Source organism: Lepeophtheirus salmonis, chromosome 5 (assembly GCF_016086655.4).
Source record: "Lepeophtheirus salmonis chromosome 5, UVic_Lsal_1.4, whole genome shotgun sequence".
NCBI classification, from domain to species: domain Eukaryota; kingdom Metazoa; phylum Arthropoda; class Copepoda; order Siphonostomatoida; family Caligidae; genus Lepeophtheirus; species Lepeophtheirus salmonis.
The window spans coordinates 23,300,093-23,323,650 of record NC_052135.2 but is presented as its reverse complement, the minus strand read 5'-3'; the positions used below and the strand labels follow the sequence as shown (position 1 = coordinate 23,323,650).

Below are 23,558 nucleotides of genomic sequence, written 5' to 3'. Positions count from 1 at the left end.
CAAATTGAATGCTTCGGTATAAGTAGAACTTTTGAATTACATCTAAACCATCTAAAATGAATAGAGTTTTTCAATACTGGATTTTAACTTGGTGTTATACAAATAAGTTTAATCAAACGTGGCAATTAACTCAAGATATGACTAAAGCGTATTTTATCTACTTATGTGGCCCGTCAAAACAAAAGAAAGCCAAGATTATTTTACTCAAGATTAAATATGGATTACATTTTTATTCTAATACGAATTATCTTTAATTTCTGTGTAAAAATTATTATTTTAAGCCCTTTGTCGACGCCATAAATTGCAATTAAACTTTTCAAAATTGATTGCCTCCATAAAAAAATGAGAAATTGGCAAATTTTATTTGAAAGGCCATATCTGGGCCAAATGAAGTATCATAAATCAAATATAGGTTAAAAACTATAATTATCTTAATTAATGCCACAAATTTGAATAAAAGGCCTATAATGGAATCAAATCTGTTTATGAAACATTGGTCTGTATGTATATATCAAGTAAAAAATTAATTGAGATTCTCTATTTTTCTTGAATTTTGCTTAAAACTATTTTATGCTGACATACCACATATATAGTAAAATTTAATTTTATTAGTTTTGGTAACGGGTTTGGACCATATAGTAAGTGGATTTTACTATTCCTTTAGAAAATGTAGTGGGGTAACCTCTTTTTTGCAATTTCATTAAAACCATAACTTTTAGAAATTATAAATCAAATTTTAAGTTAATTTCGGTCTGTTTAAATATTGTAAAGCCTATTATATTTTCTCAAAATCAAGATTTATTAGTCCAAATAAAGGGTTTATTCCAATTTTCAGCATGTATCAAAGAGTATTTACCAGCTAAAATTAATGAATAATGTTTGAGTTCCTTTTTGGTTTTTCGAAATATACCATTAAAAGCTAAAATATATGTAACTGTTATATAGTAAATGAATTTTGATAGGATTATTCCAGGTATAGTTCCATCTAACAGCCCAATTTGAACACTATCGGACTCAGATACTTATATTTTTTTGAAAATTGTTACACAATATTTATTTTGATTGCCTGTAGTGAAGGCATTGTCATGGGAATTTAAACGATCAGAACTGTATTTTTTACAGAAAGCATTTCAAAAATCTACATTTCTAATTTTAAAAAAAATAATGTTAGGGCTTTGGTGAAATAAAATTCATTTTTTCAAAGAAAAGTTTCACATCTGAATAGAATGGAAATTTCAATTCATCTCCAAAAAAAATACGTAATATACTTATAGAAACAAGATGTGTATCTCCATTAATTCAAATCATTCATAATAAAGATTTATAATTTTTATAATTAAATAAAAGAGGCAATTTGCCCAAAGGACCTATAAAAGTACCTATATTGGTATTTTTTTTTACTACTTTAAGAAAGGACTGGTTTTCCGCGGCTTACTTGTATTATTTAATTAATACTCGAACCTAGCTCAATAAAATAAAAGTTATCTTCATTTTATTACCAATTTAACGATTACACTAGTCAACGAATATTTGCTCTTGGTTTGAAATTCTGCCCATAATAGTTTTAACCTCAAAAAAAAAAATGATATTTTTTTCCGGCCTTTATTAGGATACAATCTTTACGTAATTAAAAAATATTATAGAATATTAAAAACAAAAATAACGAACTCACATCCAATTATATTATAATAAAACATCTCAGCTTAAAAAGTTAAAAGCGATATTAAATTAAATGCAATTTAAGGTACAAAGTTAAAATAGGAATTATTCCATTTAAATCACTGTCTTTTATAGTCTTTAGTTTATTTACAATTTTTGGAAAAAAAAAAAAGTTTTGGAACATTTCCTAAGGAAGACCCTAAAAAATTGATGAAATTTTCAATCTGAAAGGCACAATTGGTGTTTGGAGAATCACATAAGAGACCAAGATCCAAGAGCTGTGTTTAGAGGCAAATGGATTGAGGATATGACATCCCCTGTGATATCGTTGTTATGTTCATTTTTTTTTTTTTTTAACTTTCCCTCATTGGCATCTTCCATTTCAATGAGAGTTCATTTTTCTCCCAAAATGCTTGTAGTTCCATCACAAATCGTTATATTCGAGTTGAAAATCTTGATAATATTTTTGAGAGACCCTACTATGGGTTATCTTAAAAAACCAATACTTTCCCGGTTCAAAATATGATTAAGATACTCCTGCCATAAATGTTCCCTGCACTATAGTTTACGAATCCAGATGCTATTTAGAGACTTCCAAAAATCAAACAAATTGAGAATGCTGTAGCTCCATAATCTAAATGCTTATATATTTTATGTTTGGAGATTATTTTTTTTTGTTTGTGAAATTCGAAAAATGTGCGTTCCATATTTGATATTTTCAAGAATGTTGATATTTCAAAAGGGCATACACAAAGTAGATGCCCCGCACTTGGTATTACATATATATTCCAGGCCCTGATTTTATCCCACATGTTCAACCTTAGAAAAGAGAAAAAAGTTATTTTTTTTTCTCCAGTCTTGTATAAATATCCTGTAGATTCATTTCCATGCTGCTGGCTCTAATCCAAGAGCCCAAAATTCTGACTTCCTGAGTCATTTTGAAGTTTGGTCACTGCTTTTCAATTAAACCATGACTGGGAGTTATCAACTTTGTTTTTTTCAGAATTTATTGCTAGTCCTGTTTTTGCGGAAATTAAACTTAAAACATCCAAGGTCTTCTTAATCGATTTCAGAGTTTGAAAAACTGTTCCGAAGGAGACCATTGTTAAATTGTCGGCGTAGGAAAAGCTCTTCAGTTGGTACTGATTCCAGTGGAAACCTTTGATTAGAGATTCATTATGCAAATTATGATATAGCTCAAAAATAGTAAAAAGCAATGATGAAACAGGATCAGCTTGAATAACTCCCATCTAGGTTTCAAAATATTCGAGGCTATTTCTATACTGAATTAAAGTTCATGATTTTTATAAGATAACACCAACATTGTGAATCATGTAATCCTCAAATCCTTTTCTGTAGAGAGTACGTATTATATGTTGATTCGATACAATATCAAAAGCCAGTGAAATCGAGGGTCATAACTGAAGTGTTGGGGACCGATTCTAAGAGAGTCTGAAGTGTAAAAGGAACGTAATTCATTTTTTTTTTCTCTAAAAAAACCATATTGAGAAGAATTTAAAAACTTAAAACTTTTTTTTTTGAGATTTGCAAAAAAATAGGAACAATTTTATAAATTAAATATTGCATCATAAGAGGACGTAAATACTTAAGATAACTTGGATCTTTCTCCTATTTAGGAATCAAAACAATTCTGCTTTCTGAAACGAAGTGGGGGAAAATGCTACAGCCATTACCATTTCATAAAACAGTAGTAAAATCAAAGCCAAATAACAAACTTTTTATAAAATTCAAATATAAACCGAGATTGACAGGTGCCTTGTTCATTTTAGCATCCTCGATAGAAGACTTGATTTCGTCAATGGATATATGAGTATCGATTTGGTTGTTGTCCTCATAACCAGTCACACGCTCATTGTCCAATACATATCTCAATTTCTTGCAAAAAATCATTATTGGACATTTTACATCTTATGCACAGAGTAGAATTTTTATAGTGATTATATATCTGTAGAGTTTCGAATGATAGGATAAAATTTCATTACATACAATGCAGGATTACTGGATGTCACACCAGATTCCGCCGTTAAGGACAAATCATTGATAGAGTTAATTTTAATTTTGTGTTTTAAACAATGCAACCTGGAGTTGGATAAATCATCTATATGCTCTACTTTGAGCTTGGCACAATTAAGAAGATCAGCTTCGCGATACATTTGATCCATTTTATAATATTTAAAATAAAATGAAAATGATCTTGATAACCCAAAGTCTCTACTTTTGTGGCCCACAGAGTGTATTTTTCACAATATCTACATGATTTACAAAGTTTTATTCTTCGAAAAAGCTTATTACAGACTCGTGATTAAATCATAAAGTACTACCAGAATTGAATACGGAATTTAAAATATTTTTGAAAAGTTAAATTTTGTTGACTTTTTTTTAATTAATCAAAAGCTGAACCACAGTTTAGAAAAAAATAATTATAGGATTAGTCATAAATCATTAACTGGTATAACCTTGAATAGATTTAAACGAAAGCAAACATATGTTGGTATGTTATGATAAACTTTCGTAATTGAGTCACGAACAAAAAGTGTTATCACAGTTCACAAAATTAATCAAAAAGTAACAAGATTTTGGGTTTTAAGGCATAATTTAGTATCATTAGAATTTTTTCAAAAGTAAACAAAAAAAAATAACCTCCGTATTTATTCATATATTCTCAAGAGATAAATACTTTTTGGAAAATGAAAGATAAACAACTCACACTTAAAATAAGTCCCTTTTACTCTTAAATAAATTGAAAGCGGAGGCGTTGCTTATCTCCCAAAATAAACTTAAAAAGAGAAGTTTTTGACATTTAGAATTGATATTCTCTAAATTGGATCGTTTCACATAAACCATTAACACATTTTGAAATCAAAGTTAAACTTTGTCGGAGATAATTTTATTTTCAAATGAATTTAGCATTAATTGGATCTTACCTTTAAGAATTGTAATAAAACTCAGAAAAACAGATTTGATAAAAAAAAAGAAGGACAAAATTGTGCTGTGTATGCTAAGCACCTACTACTGGAATGAGAAATGGAGATAAATTTGAAGACTTTCAGAGCAATACCATTATCAACTTTTCTAATCACTGGGACTTGAATGGTTATTACTTTTGAGATGAGTGGGGTTGGTCTTCTTGGAAGAATTTCTAAAGAAACCAATTCAAGTCATTACTTGAAATCCAGCAATCAGTGTCGCTAACAGAGTGACTCGGATATGAAGTAATAGTATTGATATAAATGTGATAAAGAGCCCGTCCTGCCCAGCGACAATCACTCCCACATCCGTGACCAGTAAACTTAACCTATTACTTTTCATCCGAGCCATCGTCACCTCCCCCCTTCCATGTATTTATATCTCCATTAATTTCGTTCGCATAAAATTTCGAAATCATTAAGTGGGCACTAGGCACACTAAGTTCTATTTAGCAAATTATGTGCTATTTACGTTGATTCAATTTCCAGCTCGGATTTCAAAAAAATTTCGGAAAATTTCAGCTCGGGGAAAAAAATATCATTCCCCGTGAATATTAATTTCACTATGACATTAATATTCAATTATTTCTATTAATTATTTCACATCTTAACAAGAGGTAATTCGAATTTAATCAATTTACGTTCAGAAGACCGATATGGGAAAAAGAAGCAAAAAATCAACACCTACCAAAAAAATACTGTATAAGTATTTGTGTTAATGAGATAACGCTGTCCATGACACATATATAACTCATGGGTACCATTTTCTTAATATGGTATCACAGGTTATGCCTTTACCCTCACTAGAATTGGCTGTTTTTCCATATCTCTAGGAATTATTACTTTATTTCTTTTTAAGAGGGGAAGGAAGAGGAGAGAGACCCCTCCCCCCCCCCCTACTCCCCTTCTCCTTTATTTTATTTCAATTCCTTACACTTATTTGAAGATTAAAAAATATATTTAAAGATCTCCACTCAAAGCTAGGTATGTATTAGTGTTGGATTGCAGTTTGAAAATCCTAGACCGGTCTGGGAAAGTTTTAATTTTTAGTGGAGAGAAATCATTCAGTCCCTTAAATAGGTAATGTAATACCCGTCTCAAATAAAAATACGCTCTGAAATTAAAGATTTTGCCTAAATTTTTACAACTCATGAATCAAGAGGGAGAATGTTGGTTCATAAATTCAGACAGAAAAAAAATTGGTTTATATATTGAGACCAAAAGAATCGGTTTGTAATTTGAAAACTATTAAATTCAAATTTACGATGTAAGATCGTGGTTAGGACCGAAAAATTGGTCCGAATAGGTCTAGAAAAAATCTCTTCAGACCCAACCCAAAAATAATTTAGTCTTGCACGGGGTATCATCACTAGTATATATACGATATATGTATGTATGTACATTAAGTGTAGATAAAATAGTGTCTATCATGAGTGTTATTTGCATAGGAGTGCAGGGGGGGCAGATACTTAATCCTGTATTAATTATTCGAAATAATCTTAATGTACGTGAATAAGTATGTATGTATTTGTAATTGGATATATTTTCGATAAATGGTTACGGAATTTACATAATCTGAGAGTCATAAATATGTAAATTTCCTTTCTCCTCTTCAAACCCGTTGGATAAATGAGTTGTTTTTTTTTGTGCTTTTTTTTGTAGATAATTCCTAATGAGGAAAAGAGGGTCAAGATTCAAAATGAATTCTTCCGTGAACGGTGGATTGACGACAGGATAATTGACATCTGTAACTTTACAACATTTATAGTGATTCATCTATTGATATATCCCATCTATAGATGGATATGGCCCATCGAAGGATCTGTTGATACTCTTCCCAACTACAGATGGGCGAAATTGCACCCCAACACACAAAATTGATTGTTTGATAACCCTGGAACTTCCAGACAGTTTAGAAATCACCACGCCACTTCAAAGAATACTTATATAGTCGCCTATGATCTAGATCAACGTTTCCGAATGTGACTATACCGCCCCCCTGAAGGTGGTAATGCAAAAAGTGGCGATTGGGGGGGGCGGTAGAGTGAAAAACAGGTGATTACATAGTATTATATAAAACAAACAAATTGATATATAATTTTTTTTTTTTTAAATATGATTACAAGCTAGCGGAATTGAATATGTTGAATATTATGCGGTTGATAGGATAGAACATGCTGTATTAAGATCGTATTATTGTACTTGATATCATTGATAATTTTTTCATAGAGAAAAATAACCAATTTGCTAATATTCCTCCGGTGCACCATCCATGATAGGTCGTCATCGTTCCTTCATCAGTTTCTTGAAAAGCCGTACCTTGTGTACTTGTAGTGATTTGTACAATCCACAGCCAGGATAAAAATCTCAGTGGGCATAAAGTTTATACCTTCAACTAGTAACTCAGTTCAAGGAAGAATAGATTAAATGGCTGAAAGGATAGTAGATAAATTGTGCAGTATCCTTACACACAAACACAATTTAGTCGACTTCACAAATCAATTCATTTATTTATCACATCAGTAAGGAAGATCCTGGCATATTCCTTCAATTCAAGACTGTTTCGACAGCTTTGCATTGATAATGATGAACAGTTTCAACGCTTATTCATAAACACAGAAGTTAAATAGCTATCAAAGGGTAACTGCCTGAAACTTTTTTATCCTTTTTTTTTTTACTCAAAAACTAAGCTTTGCGATGACCTAAAAACATCGAGGAGGACATTGCTTATTGTCAGATATATTTACAAAATTCAATGAAATTAATTTACAATTGCAAGGAAATTATACCAATCATTTTTAAGTTAGATCTGTTATATCAAACTTCCTATCTAAATGTAAGTTATTGAAACAAAATTTAGCCCACTATGAATTTTAACAATTTCCAAGCAGCTCTGAATTGTATAAAGAAAATAAAATCTTAGATTGTCACCTTTAAGTGTATTGTGCTCTCCTGGAAGAGTTGGAAAAATAGATGTCTGAACGATGTCAGGATTTTTATAGCTAATTGTACCAGACTGGGTTGTTAATTTTTTTTTTTATATTCATAGAAGTCAGCAGTGTGGAAAAAAGAGAGGTAAAGCAAGAAGGATTTTTAATCAAGAACTGATGGTACATTCTATACATTCGGCCGCATGTCATATTTTCTCGAGAAATTCGAACAGTTAGCATTTTGGGGATCATGAAAGTAAATGGAAGATCACATTATATGGAGGTACGTTCTTCTTTTCCGCGTGGATATTTTCGGTGTGAATTTTCATAGATAAATGAATACATTTATACAATATCAATAACCTAAGCATTAATTTTATCTATTTAACGATACATTATTTCCAACATCTGTTCCAAATATTACATATTTTATTCTAATTATAGATAAATGTCAATATAATCTATCCGAATTTATTATAATTTTTGTTGTATTTCTAGCTTCAAAAGAAAAATTAACAAACGAATTTGGAGTCAAAGAATGTATGGCTAAAATATAACTCTGTTGAAATATTTAGATCTACTGAAATTACCATAATTTAAGATGCAAATATATTTATACTGCGCCTAAAAAAAGTAAGTTGAAATAATCTACTTATAAAAGAACCCTGCTGGACACGGCCTTACCTCGCTTACAAAAACATATACTTTTTATTTTGATTTTTTTTTAGTTGTTGATATATTTCTACTTATTTTCGTCCCGACCAATTTTTGCAAAATTGATTGGTTGAATTAGAATTAACTCGTATTAAGATTGTGAAAAGTTCCTAACAATGCATGAATAATCATTATATTGTGGAGCATAATTTGTTTACTCTTACCACCTAATTTTGTTCCATTTTTTTCTCTTTCAGGAGAAAAGGTTGCATGATAGAATCAAAGTAACGACGTGTAAAAAGATTCCCTGCTAAAAAGTGCACCCAAATGAATGGACACGATAAAAAAACTAAACACTTGACATTCCTCCTTGGAATGAATGTTTAATGGCACGTATGTAATTCGATTTTTTTGTTCTTCATGCTTAAATTTAACTAAACAATGACTTCTCATTTTGAATATTAATGTCTCCATGTAGATGAAATAAATATATATGTACATTGTACAAACACATATATAATTTTGCTTTCTTTTTCTAATTTTCTCTCTTTCTTTATTTTACCCCCTATCTTATAAGTGTGTCAATTTTACTATTATTGCACTCAACAATAGAATATTATGACAATTTAACTTTGTCTAAGACGTGTTTAATCTGTATGCAGCTCTCTTAGAGCTTCTAATATATTAATATAAATTTTTGCACGAATGCTTTTATTATAATTTTTTATTTCACTTTCGTGACAAAGTACAAGATTTTTTTAAAAGAACATTTCTCATATATTTATATACGAGTATAACATAACAGATTCACAAGGGAATAAAAAATACTTGTATTTAGTTTTTGGTTGTTTTTGCGTGTTTTTACTAGTGTAAAAACTTATTTTTCTATATTCATTGTAAATGTCAGGCCTTACCTTTACGAACTATTTGAAGAGTCGAGTCCTTCGGTGTTGTAGTCGTGATGTCCGTCTCTGTTAAAGAAGATGGCCCAGAAATATTTTCTTCAGAGCCCTTAAAAGAGGGATCATTCAGTGCAGAGCTTTTGCTAAAAGGCTCCTGATATACTTCTTCTCCACGATAGGGTCGGCTTAGAGTCCCAGGATTTCTTAATGGAGTACGTGGGGACTTGGATGAGGAAGAGAGGCTTGGAGATCGACTAGACTCTGTTAATAAGGGTGATGAAGAACCTCCTGGGCCAAAACGGTGATGCCGATCGGATCGAGCCATGTCAGAGCTTCTTTGGCGTCGATTAGAATTATTTGAAGAGGGGTTGGCAATATTGTTCTTCATGAGGGACTTGGAATTAATACACACTCAATCTTTAATAACTATACAACTTTACTTTTAAGTTGTTATCTTTTTTTAGTAAATTGTTCGATGAATCCCCATAACTCTGTATGGCAACAATAAATCTTAATGAAATGATCTTCCTCAAAGGATAAAATCAAATTGTACCTTAGAAGGTAGAATTTTAAGAAAATATTTTGCTTCTCGCGGAAGGTTTAAGATTTCTTATTCATTTCAAGTGGACCTTAATGTATTATTTTATTTGAATACAAGTTTGTAGTTGATAGATATCAAATCTGTAAAATAACTATTCTTGACAAACGGAATAAAGAAAATGATGAAATCCAAAATTTAATTGTTTTTTATCTTTCGTCTTCTTGATCTTCAAATGTTTTCTTTTCAAAGTCCTTCTCTGAAAAATAAGACAAATACATATTTTACAACAAAAATAACTTAAAACTTAAAGCTAATTTATTTTACGTCTCTTTTTGACATTATTCATTTATATATGTACATATCAGCTAGGTTTAACAACACATTAGGAGCCTCTTGGTTCTACCTATGTATCTAATAGTGTTGTCACGATACCAATATTTTGGTACCAATTCCGGTATCACAATTAGTATCAGTATTTCAATACTTTTTCAGTTTAAAAATTAAAACTAAAATTAATAGATGTACCCTTACAGTGGTGGCCGCAAGATTTTTGTTTCAGATGCTGGGAGTCTAGTTCCTTTTGTTTTAATATTGTTTGGGTTTTTTTAAGAAAAGGATTTTGGAATCTTGTTTTTATAGAAAATAAGCTTTATTACCATAGGGGCCACTTGGACAATGTATCTACGTACTAATTTAATCAAATAAAGTTGGAAGCGTGTCTCATAATTGATCCATGGAATGTTAGACCCAGTCCAATAACTTTTATAGTTTTTCAAGTATTTAATAACTTTTTTGTTTTGGCAGTTATAAATTATGTACGAATAATACACAATGACAAATAAAATATGCTGTTGATATGTAAAATAAAAGAAACTGAAAAATAATGTAGTAATCCGGACAATTTGAATAATTTTTGGGGAAAGAGCAGCTTAGCAGTCAGGAAGTTTTATGATATCAGCTGAAAGCAGTAGTGAGAGAAGAAGGAAATCAAATCCCACTCTGTATGAAGCAAGGACATATAGGCAGGAATTACAGCAATGTAGATTCTCAATTCTATTGTTTGGGTATGAGCAGGATCCGGGATGATCATTCTCAGTACCACCATTTGGGACTAAGTTATGGACCTATGCTAAGCGGTTAAACTTAAGTCATCGAAAAACGACTTATTTTAGGGGTGAAACTTGAGAGAATACTCATCACGAAATTCCCAACCGCGAATCATTTATTCATAAAATATTATACGTCAGAGTCCAACAATGACTTACACTTATAACTCCCAAGGAGCTACCCCTCATTAATACTCTCATTCTTCCATGAACACACACAAGTGTTAGGTATTACTTTATGTATATTTTTTTTGTTTTCAAGAATAAAATATATTGATAACAACTTTTTAAAATAAAACCCCCATTAAGATTGTCATCTAGAAAAGAGGCTCACGCTCTCTTGGACATATTTTATACATCTCTGGGTATACACAGGGTTTTCAATCGTAAGCATTATCGGTATGTATAAAAAATGAGAACAAAAATCAAGATGGTGTTCCGGACAATTTGAAAAAATGTTTGAGGGGAGATAATCTTAGTGGTCATGACGTTTCATTAAATTTGCGGGGAGTAGCTGTGAGATAAAGGAAATAAACACAAGTCATGAGCGCACAAACCTTTGGTTACATTCTATACTAATATTCTTCATATCAAAAATGATAGAATAATGATGGCAACTTAAGAAAATAAACAAACTTAGTTCCTGTTTACCAGCAATAACAAAACTCGCATGCTAAATGACTTTTGGATATAAAACCCTAAATATGTACTTAGCCGTCAATCTAGTGATAAGGTATTTAAGGAAACAATTACTATTATTGCTTAAGATGATTTAAGATGCATTCCTAAGTCCAAATTTTATTTCTTACTTGATGTGGGAAATTGTCTTTGAATGGGAAACAAATTTTGAAAAAACGAGATCACGTTAGAATATAGGAATTACTTTGAAATATAGGCATTTTTCATTTTATTTTAAGTAAAATAATACATTTTTACTCATTCCTAATACAAATATTGCGTGGGTTGTTTTGAATTCCGTAACTCTATCCAATGAATTTTATATAAAAAGAAGTCTATCAACGTCATTGTTTCTTCCTTTATAAATTTTATGAACTTACAGAGTTTTTATTGTATAATTCAATATTTAGATACATTTGTTTGTTGGTATTTCCTTAGTTGTGAGGAAGACCAATCATTGCTGAAATATGTATATTGTCATTTTAGAAAAGTTAAACATATATTTATTATTGGTCAAATTAACATAAAAATTGACTCATTTGGAAAAAGGAAAAAACCCATTTTATTCCACATATCTAGAGTTTCATGTTAGATCCTTTCCTAGTGGTATTGCATACCTATGCAGCATATATCCAAACATTTATGCAAAAAGCTATAGACTTATACTATTGTAAAAGCAATAAAAATCCTTTCAAAGCAATTTTTCTTGGCCCACCCACGCTGTGCAAGTATCTATGTAACTAATATCATGCATTTTCCATGGTGCATTAATTAATTATAGATATAATAAAAGTAATTATAATAATAATAATGCATATTGTCAATTAATTATAAAGGAAATTTGGGTCAGGATTTGGTGTGACAAACTCATACTTATGCAATATGCATACTTATAGATACTTATTTTCTTTTTGAGAAAGAGACAAATGGTGGATCTTACAAGAGCATTATTGTAATTAAAGTAGCAGGTGACACATTTATATGTATATTAGGGTGGAGCTTATTTTTATTTTTTTTTAAATCGTAGGTCTTTTAATTCTCAAAATGTTCCTTCGGTTCTATAGATATTACTTGAAAATTTCGAGTTGTTTTGAAAACACTTAGAAGGAAATCAGTGGCCCTAAATTTTTCAAAACTTAAATTTGTGTTTTAATTATAATATCAATTACGTAGTCCCCCTAACAGCTTTTTTGATTAAAATAACAAATTTAGTTGAATAACATTGCTATAAAATATATCTTATAAGTTTTTCTAAGAATCTAGTATTTATTTGCTCAAAAAAATGATAATTAGAGTTAAATAAATCGTAGCTTCCCGCTTAACTATTTTTTCATTAGCATATATGAGTCAAACGATTAGACTGATATAAATCAAAATTTGTAAAGTACATATAATTTTTTTATTTCAGTAAATCAAAAAGTTTGATTTTTTATGGTCTTGGTACTAATGAACTTTTTTTACCCTATTTGAGGAAAAAATAACTACCTAACCAAGTATTAAAAAGAAAGTCAAAAATTTATGTAAAATTAAAAATTTTGGAAAGAAAGTTTATTAAATATATATTTAATACTAATTTTATTAAACTAAATTCGTTATTCGAATCAAAAAAGCTGAAATGTGTAGTATTTAATTGATGTTAAAACAAAAGAAAACTTTTTTGCAAAAAAGTTAAATTTTCCCAGCTTTAAGACCATTGAACTACATTTAAATATTTTCAAAAACTGCTAAAATTCACTAATGATATCTTTACAGAAAAAGTAATATATTTAGACCTCCTTAAAATCTACGACTTCAAAAATTTAGAAATAAGGGACACCCTAATATTATTGTACAAAATATTCTTATAGCCTACATGTAAACTGTCTTCATGTTTCTAATAAGTAGGATTAACATTGCAAAACAATTAATTTAATTTTTGATCGTGAAATAATAAAAAAGTGTTTCTATGGGATACTTTGAAAAATAATAAGATGTCGTACAGAATTGTCAATGTTATATTATGACCTGTGCGATTATTTTTAGTAGATAATCTGAATAATTTGTGTGTATTTTTTTTGTTATTTCAAAGTTTTTATCATCATTATTCAATTCTTGAAGAGAGAATATCTACGTATGAACCACGAGGGTGTGTACTCATGAATGGCAGTGTAATAACGATGGTTTATTCGGAAGTTGTAGGTGTAATTCGTCGTTGGAGTTATAGTACAATAGGAGATCGACATTGGAGTATTTACTGGCTATTTCCTTGCTAGGTTTTTGTAGAAGAACTTGTTTTATATTTCCTTCCTCTTGTAGTTGCTTTCATCTAATGTAATGAAACGTCAAAACAGCTAAGCTTCTCTCCTCCAAAACATTATTCAAATCCTCGGGTTTACTATGTTTATTTTTCGGTTACTTTTATTTTTACATACCGGCAGGTCATATTTTATACAACTCTAACAATATACATAATACTATGTACCTAAATCTATGATGGGCATAAAATATGGCCTGTTACAGGCTACCCCAAAATTTGAACCTATATTTTGAATGGTTAAGAATGCGCAGCCATGCACACACTCGTTCACTATTTTGTCCTGATAAAGCAATTTATTTCTGGATATTGAGCACAAAGGATATAAATTTAAAGAGGTCTACTTACATAAGTTATGTCTTCGATTTCAATTTCATATATGTGTACACATACGAATGTATGTAGAGTTAAAAATAAATTTACTTGCATGCATACATAGTACGTAATGTGTAATGAAACTTTGAGGTTTCATAAAAAAAAGAAACAAATTTAATTTAAAATCTAGAAAATACATTCATATATGTAAAAATCTATGGAAATAAATTTATTTGTCAAATCTTCAATTCATTTTTATATACATACTCGAACATATGTTATATATCTATGTTGTATATAATGTTCATATGACACCCCCAAATGTATGTATGTAGATTTAAGGTTGTGTCTATAATGTATTAGCATAATCGGAAATATCATACAAATCCTTACAAATATAGTTGTAGTCTTTTTCACAAAGAGAAGGTGAGATTCCATTTACCAATGTGTGAGGTATGTAATAATATGTTTCTTATTTATATATTCTATTATAATAATTTATGGATATATAAACCTATTATGTACCAGAGGTGTATAATATCTTATTTATAGTTATTTACGATTGAAATTATATATGGGGCCGTCAAAACAAAAATTAACTCCTAGGATTTTTCTAAAAATTGAATCTGGATTATATTTGTATTCTTCGACAAATTATCCTCAATTTCTATTAGCAAATTATTCTCATTAACACTTTGGGTACGTCACAAATGGCACTTAAAGATCAAAAATTGATCGTCAAAATAAATAAATAAAAAGTTAATGGATTTTATGGTTGAAAGGTGTCATATCGGGGTCAATATAAATTTCTGTAAACAAATAAATAATTTAAATAAGCTATAATTCTTGAATATCTCAACTCCTCTTGCAAATTTGAATACAAAGCCTATAATTGACTTAAATATGTCTATTAAATATCGGGCTGTAAGTAATAAAAAAAATTGGATTATCTCTTTTTCTTTATTTTTGTTCAAGATTGTTTTTATCTTGAGACACCAAATATTAAGTCATTATTTCAACGACAAAAAAATGTAGTCCAAAACAAGGTCAGTTACAACGCTTTTTGTTTACGTATCAATTACCAAAAGGTCGTTTGATTTTGAGACAACAAAATTTAACCAATCATACTAACTTCTATCTGCTATTGACGTGTTTGAATTTATTTAGAGATTACTCCAATTACTAGATTTTTTAGAAATTGTATTTGAAAATTTTGCGTGAAATGTTGCAAATGTCTCTATAGCTAGGAATGGTTGCAACAAATTAAACTAAATGGTATTTTTGAAAAATAAATAATTAGATCATTTATGGTGTTAAAGTATTAAATTTCAATGTATAAAAATACATATCATAACATTTTCGTTTGTATATTTATATTATAAATCCCTGATCAGTATTATAGAATGGAGAAATTTCCTCCCAAAACAATGTTTTGACTATCAAATACACTTGCCATGAACTGTAAATATATAAAATAATCAATACTAATATACTATACAAGGAAAATCGCAAACACTCGTTCCAATTATCTTGAAGTATAGTTGACTAAAATTAACAATTTTTTCACAATAATCTTTATTTTTTTATTCAATTATAATGTTAATTTTGTTGTCGTAGTTTTTATATCCTCGAAAAAAAAGGTTATTTTACAACTGCCTCCGGTGTCCCTTAAACGAATCAAAACCAAGTGTAGCAAACTACAATTTGAGAGATAAAAGGTGTTTTTTTTTTTTTTGATCATGAGCTCAATTAAACTCTAACTTTATGATGGGATTCATAAACTTTATACTTCAATAATGATAAAGACATTTACTAAATATACAGAGGTTTTTTTGTCGTTGGTTTTGTAGGCTTTTAAAAAATCCTATAAATTTTGCAAATAAATCTTGTACAAAATACATAAATGTTTATAAAATAAAAAAATCATCATTTATTTGAGGAGGTGAACGTGGAAAAGTATATTTACTTTTAAAGAGGGAGAGTACAAAGTTTCTCCTAAATTTTATTGGTCATTGAAACTCAAACTTATTATGTGTTTGTTTATATGGTTGTTAGTGACGATGGAGAGCATCGTTGAATTATAGGTAATTCTTATTTAGATTGTAAATATTATGAATTTTACACTCATATAAATATTTAATATCTACCTACACAAGATTTGAAATTAGCCATAAACCTCCTTTTATTATGCATGAATATTACTTTAAATTAACAACCATTGGTTTTATAAAGAAGTAACTACCTACGTATGTATATGGGGTTATTTGTACACCGTAGATACATTTATTTAAACACTATAGTGTTTTTTCCCTCTCTCTCTCTCTCTTTTTATCCTTATTTATAACTCTCAAAGTGTATTCGGTTGTTAATCTATTTTTTTAGTCTGTATTATAGCATTTTATGGTGAACCATTTCAAGATAAGAAAAGGTATATTATGAATATGTAGATAAAACTAGGTATGTACATAGGGTTATGTGTATCCATGTATATAGTATACATACATTGTAAAAAAATATAATATCCATACAAATAGGTATGTATAGTCCAGTAGAAGTAGGAAGGAGACACACAAAGTTACCTTTTTGGTTTATGTATTACCGGAGTATGTAGAAGTGATATTGACAATTGATATTTTACACAGTTTACAACAAGCAGGGATGGAGACAAGTGTTAGTGAACATTATTTTTATAACTCAACTAGTTTATTTGTAAAAACCAACAACAATACAGAAAAGTTAAACGTATTTTACTACATGATCAACAGTTGAATTAATATAATAATAATTAAATTATTTAATATATGTTTTATTACTGTAACTATTATAATCATATTGCATTTGAAAATACGGATTAAAATTCTAAAACAACTCGTAAAAATATAAGACGTCGAGAAAAAATGTGTGTATTATATAAAATAATACACATTATTATAATTTTGTAACTACCACTGTAGGCCTAAGTATTTATAGCATTGAATAAAATAAGAATCCAAGAAATCCAAAAAAAAAAACTTTTTACAAAAATAGTTCATCAAATTCACAACCCCTCGATTAAAAATGGCTAAATATCCCAATAAATTATAAACAAGGGATTATTGGGATATCTAAAGAATTGGATATCATCAAATTTATTGTTTCAGAAGCATACTGAAATGTATTAACGATAAAATGTAGGTAGAAGGAAAAATAATCTTGAGGTAAATAGTTCAAATCCCTGTTCAATAACAGAAGATTAAGTGTCCTTAAGTCTTATAATTTAGTACTTATACTTAAGCTTTCTTAAAACCCGAGTACTGATACTTGGGTTTTAAAAAATCAAGCATATGAATACCTAAGTACTTTTAAGTAATTTCGACAAAATAATTAAAAAAAAGATTTCAATTATTTCGTTTTTTAATTGTTTATTTCGACTAGTGGCAATAAATGTCAGTGAGTGTCATCTAAGACTAGTTAAACTTACAGTAGAGTTTCAAGGTATAAAAATAAATTTGAAAAAGTACAGCTTGAGTGAACTAAATCGACTTGTTAAATTTAAAAAATGAATACAATATGTAAGCAATATACGACAAGTATAAAAAGCTATAAAACGAGAGATTGGGAGCGAGAAGTAATAATAATGATTTAAAAAAATATATAAATATAGATATAAAATTTTAATTTTTTTAAATAATTATTTAATAAAGTTCTTTAAACACTTTTCCTGTCATTATTTCTAATATCCTGGGAGAGAGTATTCCGACGTTTGATTACTCTAAATAAAGATATCTTCTGAGTTGAGCATTCATTTATTTACAATTACTAATAATTTGTTGAAAGACAAAAAGTGGGCAAGATGACATGCAAAATCTCGACTTGAATATTTCAATGACCCAAAAAAGAAAGCAAATATTTACAATCTACATATGGGGTGTGTCAGCATAAAATAAATTTTTAACAAAAATCAAAAAAAGATATTAGGTCAAAATTGGTGGAGCAACAGGTAATGTAAACTCTTCTCTATTGCCAAATTGTTTTTGTGGATTTTTAGAGTATGATTTGATGGTTCTAATTTGACTTTTTGCCCAATATTCCTCCAAAAATCCACCTAAAGGCTCATTGACTAACGAAACGTGGAATTAGGAAGAGGGCATAGGGCATAGTTCTACTTTACCCATAGCTCTACTTCTAATTAACCTAATATCCAAAAAATATTGTTCACTTCATATATATTTACATACAGCTCAATATTTCATTGTCAACTGTATTCGAAATTGCAGAATAATTTAGAAGGTACGACATATCAAATTTTGCAACTTAAGTGGGATTTACTAGAGATCCAAATTTTTGATAAGAATATTTTTTTGATAGACATTCATGAATATCTATCATAATCCACACTCAATTTTGAGAAATATCATTTTAGTTTGGTGTTTCAGTTGACGGGCCACATATATCAAAGTGTAAACGGACTTTTAGTGTGTATTTTATACTTATTTGCTTGCTACTTACAATTTATTTTTATTTTTTGTGTGTGGGGGGGAGGCGGGGTTAAGACGAGGAGAAGGAAAATCAAAATTGATGCATTCCTTATAAATTTTTTATAGGAAGTTTATCCTTAGGGATAATTTCTGCAGATAAAAAGAGTCCGGGAGTAGAAAAAGTAAAATAAGGAAAGAAAGAAAGAAAAAACATTGCAGTATGAGATGCAAAGTTTTGACTTAAATGAGGTAAAAACTATACAAGTTATTTTACATATTTACAGTTAGCAGCATTCAATAAAAATACTAAAGAAACTTACTAAATTAAAAACTATCATCAACTCCCATTTTTCTTCTTTGGAAAAAGTAGGTACATTTTAAGAAATATGAATCATGGACCTCGCAAAAGAAAGAAAAAAGAGGAGGAAACGCGTCTCTTATATTAACAAAATATAAAGTTTACTCACAGATAAAATAGGATAAATAAATATGCCTGTACATATATTTCCTATACAGGGTTTTATAAATTACTACTTCATTTAAATTGGCTCATATATGCTCCAGAATAGGAACTACAAAAAATTTATTCATTTTAAAGAGTTTGTGATTAAAATTTATTGAATTTTGCGTCAAATATGTGGTTCAAATTTTATTCGAAGTAGTGTTATTTTCTTCTAAATTAATTTGAATTTTAAATAATAATTGAAAATTATAAGGAAAAAATCATATATATATATATATACAACGAAAATAATGTGTATAAAACCAAAATATCCTAAACGTGTACGGAGAAACGTGTGTGAGTGTTAAAAAATTATAAACGATTGGTAAGAGAATATTTATCGATTGCCAATTTTTTCAAATTTAGAATGGTATATATGTTTTGTTAATTCTGAAAAAAAAAATGCGGCTGTTAGAACATTTTTATTTTTTATATTTGAATGCAAAGCAGACAGTCATAGATTTAAAGATATACTTTTCCTTCCCTTTGGTCATTACAAAAAGAATGCATGCAAACTATTACACGGAATCGTAGTCATTCAAATTCAAATGACCAACATTCAACTCGAAGAAGTATTGAAGAACTAATAATGCTCTCAGCAAAGGGGAATAAAACTTTTCAGATTTAACATTTGATTCCATTTTCAGTTTTGTTGGCCATTTTTGTATTTTTAACATCTAGCATGATAAACAGCAGAAAGTTCCTAGCGGCAAACTTTTCAATGAGAGGATTTTGACTGCCTCTAAAGACGTTGTGAGGCTGAGATTCCGAGAAAAAGTAAGGGGAAACTTTTTCAAGAATGTTTTCAAAAGTGAAAAATAAGGGGGCGGGGTCGATCATTTTTGGAAATATGTATTGATAAAAAATGAGTCTTTGTTTATCGTTCAATAAGAAACTATTGACAATGCAGAGAACAAGAAAATTTTTGTAATGTGGGCCGGTGCTCTATTCTGTTGAAAAAAGATTGTAGTTTCAGTATCTTAACTTCATCAAAAATACGGTAAAGTGATGCTTTTTTTTCCATTCTGGAATGTAGGAAATATGTTTTGTTCTTTTCCTTAAAAATGAGAAAATATGTTCTTTCTCACCAGAATCCAAAAAGATGACCCTAATAATGACCCTGTATATTTTTAATTTACTTGAATAATTAAGGAGTATTACCTTCAAATAGAAAAACAGAACATCTCCATCTCAAACAACATATAAAAATTATAAGAAAAATTAGCTAAAATGCAATTCATTTGAGATAATCTCTTCAAGTCATATATCTTTATATACTCGTATTTACATAACATACGTATATATATATATATATACAAGAACAACATCTTGGAGGTTACAACATCCATGTTTTGAAGAAAGAAACATGAAAAAAAGATACTATAAAGGAAATAGGAATCGAAGAAATAGATAAAAAGGTATTTTGATATTTTATGTACCTACCAACGTGTCTTATTTATATGTAACTTAATTAATGGATTATTAATATATATGGCCCGTCAACATAAAGGCAAACTAGAATGTTTTTTTCTCAAAATTGTCAAAATTTGTATTCTTCGACAACTAATCGTCCATTTCTTTCAACAAATCATTTTTATCAACTATTTGTAGATGCCTCAAATTCTAATTAAAGTAACAAAAATACATCGTCGTAATGAAAGAATTATAATTAAATGGATTTTACTTGAAAGGTCATATTCGGATCTAATTAAGTCTCAATAATGAAATGAAGGCTTTAAACTAAAGTAAAAAATTTTGGGTATCTCAACTACTTCCAGCCACTCAACTAAGATAAATTGGACATTGCTCTTTACTTGATTTTTGAGGTGAATTGTTATTGCTGTAAATATTAAGTGTTTATAAACGTGATTGTCTTGTAGTTGTTGTTGTGGGTAAACTGAATAGTGTTTGTTTTTTTAAAGCTACTATTATTGTTCATTCATTCTTGAGGAGAGATCATCTGAGCATTAAGTGTAAACATGAGTGTCTGTGATATCTATTAATATTCAGGTAAAAATTTAGTTTATTATAGTATTTAGAGTCCATTTGATATAGAAAATGTTTTTATGAATGACTCTATGTAAACACGAATAAATGAAACTGTATAGAAGCAAAAGGGCCTATTTTATCCAAAATGTGGAAATAGTGTCCTTTCATGATTGTTCTACAATGATGTAATTTAGAAACAGTCTTAAATTTGAATAAAAACCAAATTTCTACATGTCAACTTTTTTTTCTTCTCTCCATGTCCATGTATTTCTAGCATAATATTACTAGTACTAGCCTCTATTTTATTCTCTTGGAGCCATTTGTTGTTTTGTTTTTTTAATATAAAAAAGGACTGTATAGACAACTATGAAAAGAGGAGGAGAAGGGAATTCAAAAGAATTTGGTTTACTGCATAACAGACTCATAATAATAATGACCCTATAAAGATTAAGGAGGAGAAATACTTGAATTTAATTGTAGTGAAGGTATACTCATATAAGTATATGCATCAAATGAGCTCTTCTATAAACAGCCTATTATCTGCATCTGTTTTTATTCTTTCTAAATATTTCCTTAGATTTTTCACTGCAGAAAAAATGTCATTTTTTTATAATCTCATTTTGGATTCATACTTTCATTAATATATTTACCAATTAGTTGTCTCATATTCATTAAAGATTCCGTGACATCATACTACCCATCAATTAACCCATAGGTATGCCAACTGCCAAGTGAAAGCCTTTGGCGTATAAGAATTTTTGAATAAGGATAAAAAAAAATTTGCTACATATTGTGTTTTATACACAATAAATAGATAGAAAATGTAGCCTTTAGTAGGTCAAAAAAAGCTGCGAATAAGAGAACACACGCTAATCACATAATTTTTTGGAACTAGTGTCCGAACAATATTGATTTCTTTGGCATGCTACCCATTACTGATTACAAAAAAAAAGAGAATTCATATTTTCTTCTTTATTTTTAAGCATCAAACCTGTTTTTCCAGAATTTTTAACTTGAATTTTTAAGCTATTTACATAATTAATTTTTAGGTCATCTAAATTAACTTTTGGAATGAGAAAAATAATAATAATGGGTTGAAAGTTCTTCAAACCCGGAGGTGATGCTAAAGCAACTAATTACAGATTCGTAATCAGTGGTGCTAAGTATTATTATGATTTTGAAGATCTATAACTTAAAGAGATTCCTGTATGCTCAGACAAATTGCCCATAATCCATGATGGAGTCTCCTGAGTCTGAATATATATTATATAAAACTTAGAAAATAAAGTATTTTCAAATTAAATTTTGATACTTAGTGATGTTATGTTTCTACCTTGAATATTCTTTATTTAAAATGACGTCATTTGCTCATTTCAAAACAAAGTGCGCCACTGCGCTATATTTGATTACTTAATACCAGCTTGATTCAATAAAACTGTATAGGAGTAGAAAAATTCAGTCATAGTCTACAGATATACTTTTTGGGTCAAAATTTGACAAGTAACATAGATAGGGTGAAAAGGCTATCAAAAAAATAATTAAAGGGGAACGCAAATATTAAAAACACTACATTAAGGGAAAATGTTTTCCTTAAAAATCTCCTGTTTTTTTGAGGATATACATAATCTGAAGTAACAAATCATCTAGAAAAACATGTTTATGTGAGTTTGGTTTGAATTTTGCGGGTTTTTTTTTATTTTTTTCTGTTTCTTTTTTCTATTTTGATTGTATGTTTGTAGTAAAACAAGAAGTTGAAAAAAGTATTTTAAAAAAGACGCAGCAATGAATTCAGTTTACTTAAGTATAAGTTTGAGTATAATTATATATCTTTAAATGCATTTAATATCATTTGTTATTGTTTTTCCATTCTCTATTCAAGGTGTGTTTCCATTTTTCTTTCTGTAAAAGTTTTTAAAAAACCATTTGTGAAATTAGGGACTTTTAATTGAAATTTGAATAATCATATGTCTTCTAATTTTTATCCACAAATGTAAAAAAATAAACCCCGATGTTTGTATTTATTTTATTTAATAAAGATATCATTCATCAACCATGTAATAAACCTATATACAAGTATTCAATTGGAAAAAATATGACCTGCCAGTATGTAAAAAAAACGTGGTCCACTAGACAACTTAAAGAATGTTTGGGAGGAAAGTAGCTTAGCTTTTGAGCGTTTATTAGATTACCTGAAATCAATTATGAGAGAAAGAAAAAATATATGTGTGTATATATAATATAATTCAGTATCTAGCAAGGGTATAATCTGGAATTACTACAATGTTGATCCTCAATTATACTCCGAGTCGAACAAGGACTTACAATTATATCCTGATCAGGTAGCAACTGTAAAAAGTCTGACTCTCACTTAAGATCATATTTTTACAACTTCATCTATGTACATTTGTATTACTATTTTGAATAAAAAGTATACTTTGTAAAATTTGTCTAATACATTATTACCGTGGTGCGTCAAACACAAAAGAAATCTTGAACAAAAATCAAGAAAATAAAAAATTCAAAATATATTTTTTTACATCATAAA

General features: G+C 28.9%; 1 protein-coding gene across 6 annotated transcripts in view; it reads right to left on the bottom strand.

The window, feature by feature from the left end:
* LOC139905386 (uncharacterized) overlaps positions 1-23,558 on the bottom strand; it is a 265,458-nt gene that overhangs the window by 168,397 nt on the left and 73,503 nt on the right. For all 6 annotated transcript variants that reach the window (XM_071888435.1, XM_071888431.1, XM_071888434.1 and 3 more), the window contains one exon: positions 9,145-9,929. In XM_071888435.1, coding sequence (XP_071744536.1) covers positions 9,145-9,520 — 376 coding nt within the window. In that variant the 5' untranslated portion in view covers positions 9,521-9,929. The remainder of the gene's footprint in view (positions 1-9,144; positions 9,930-23,558) is intronic.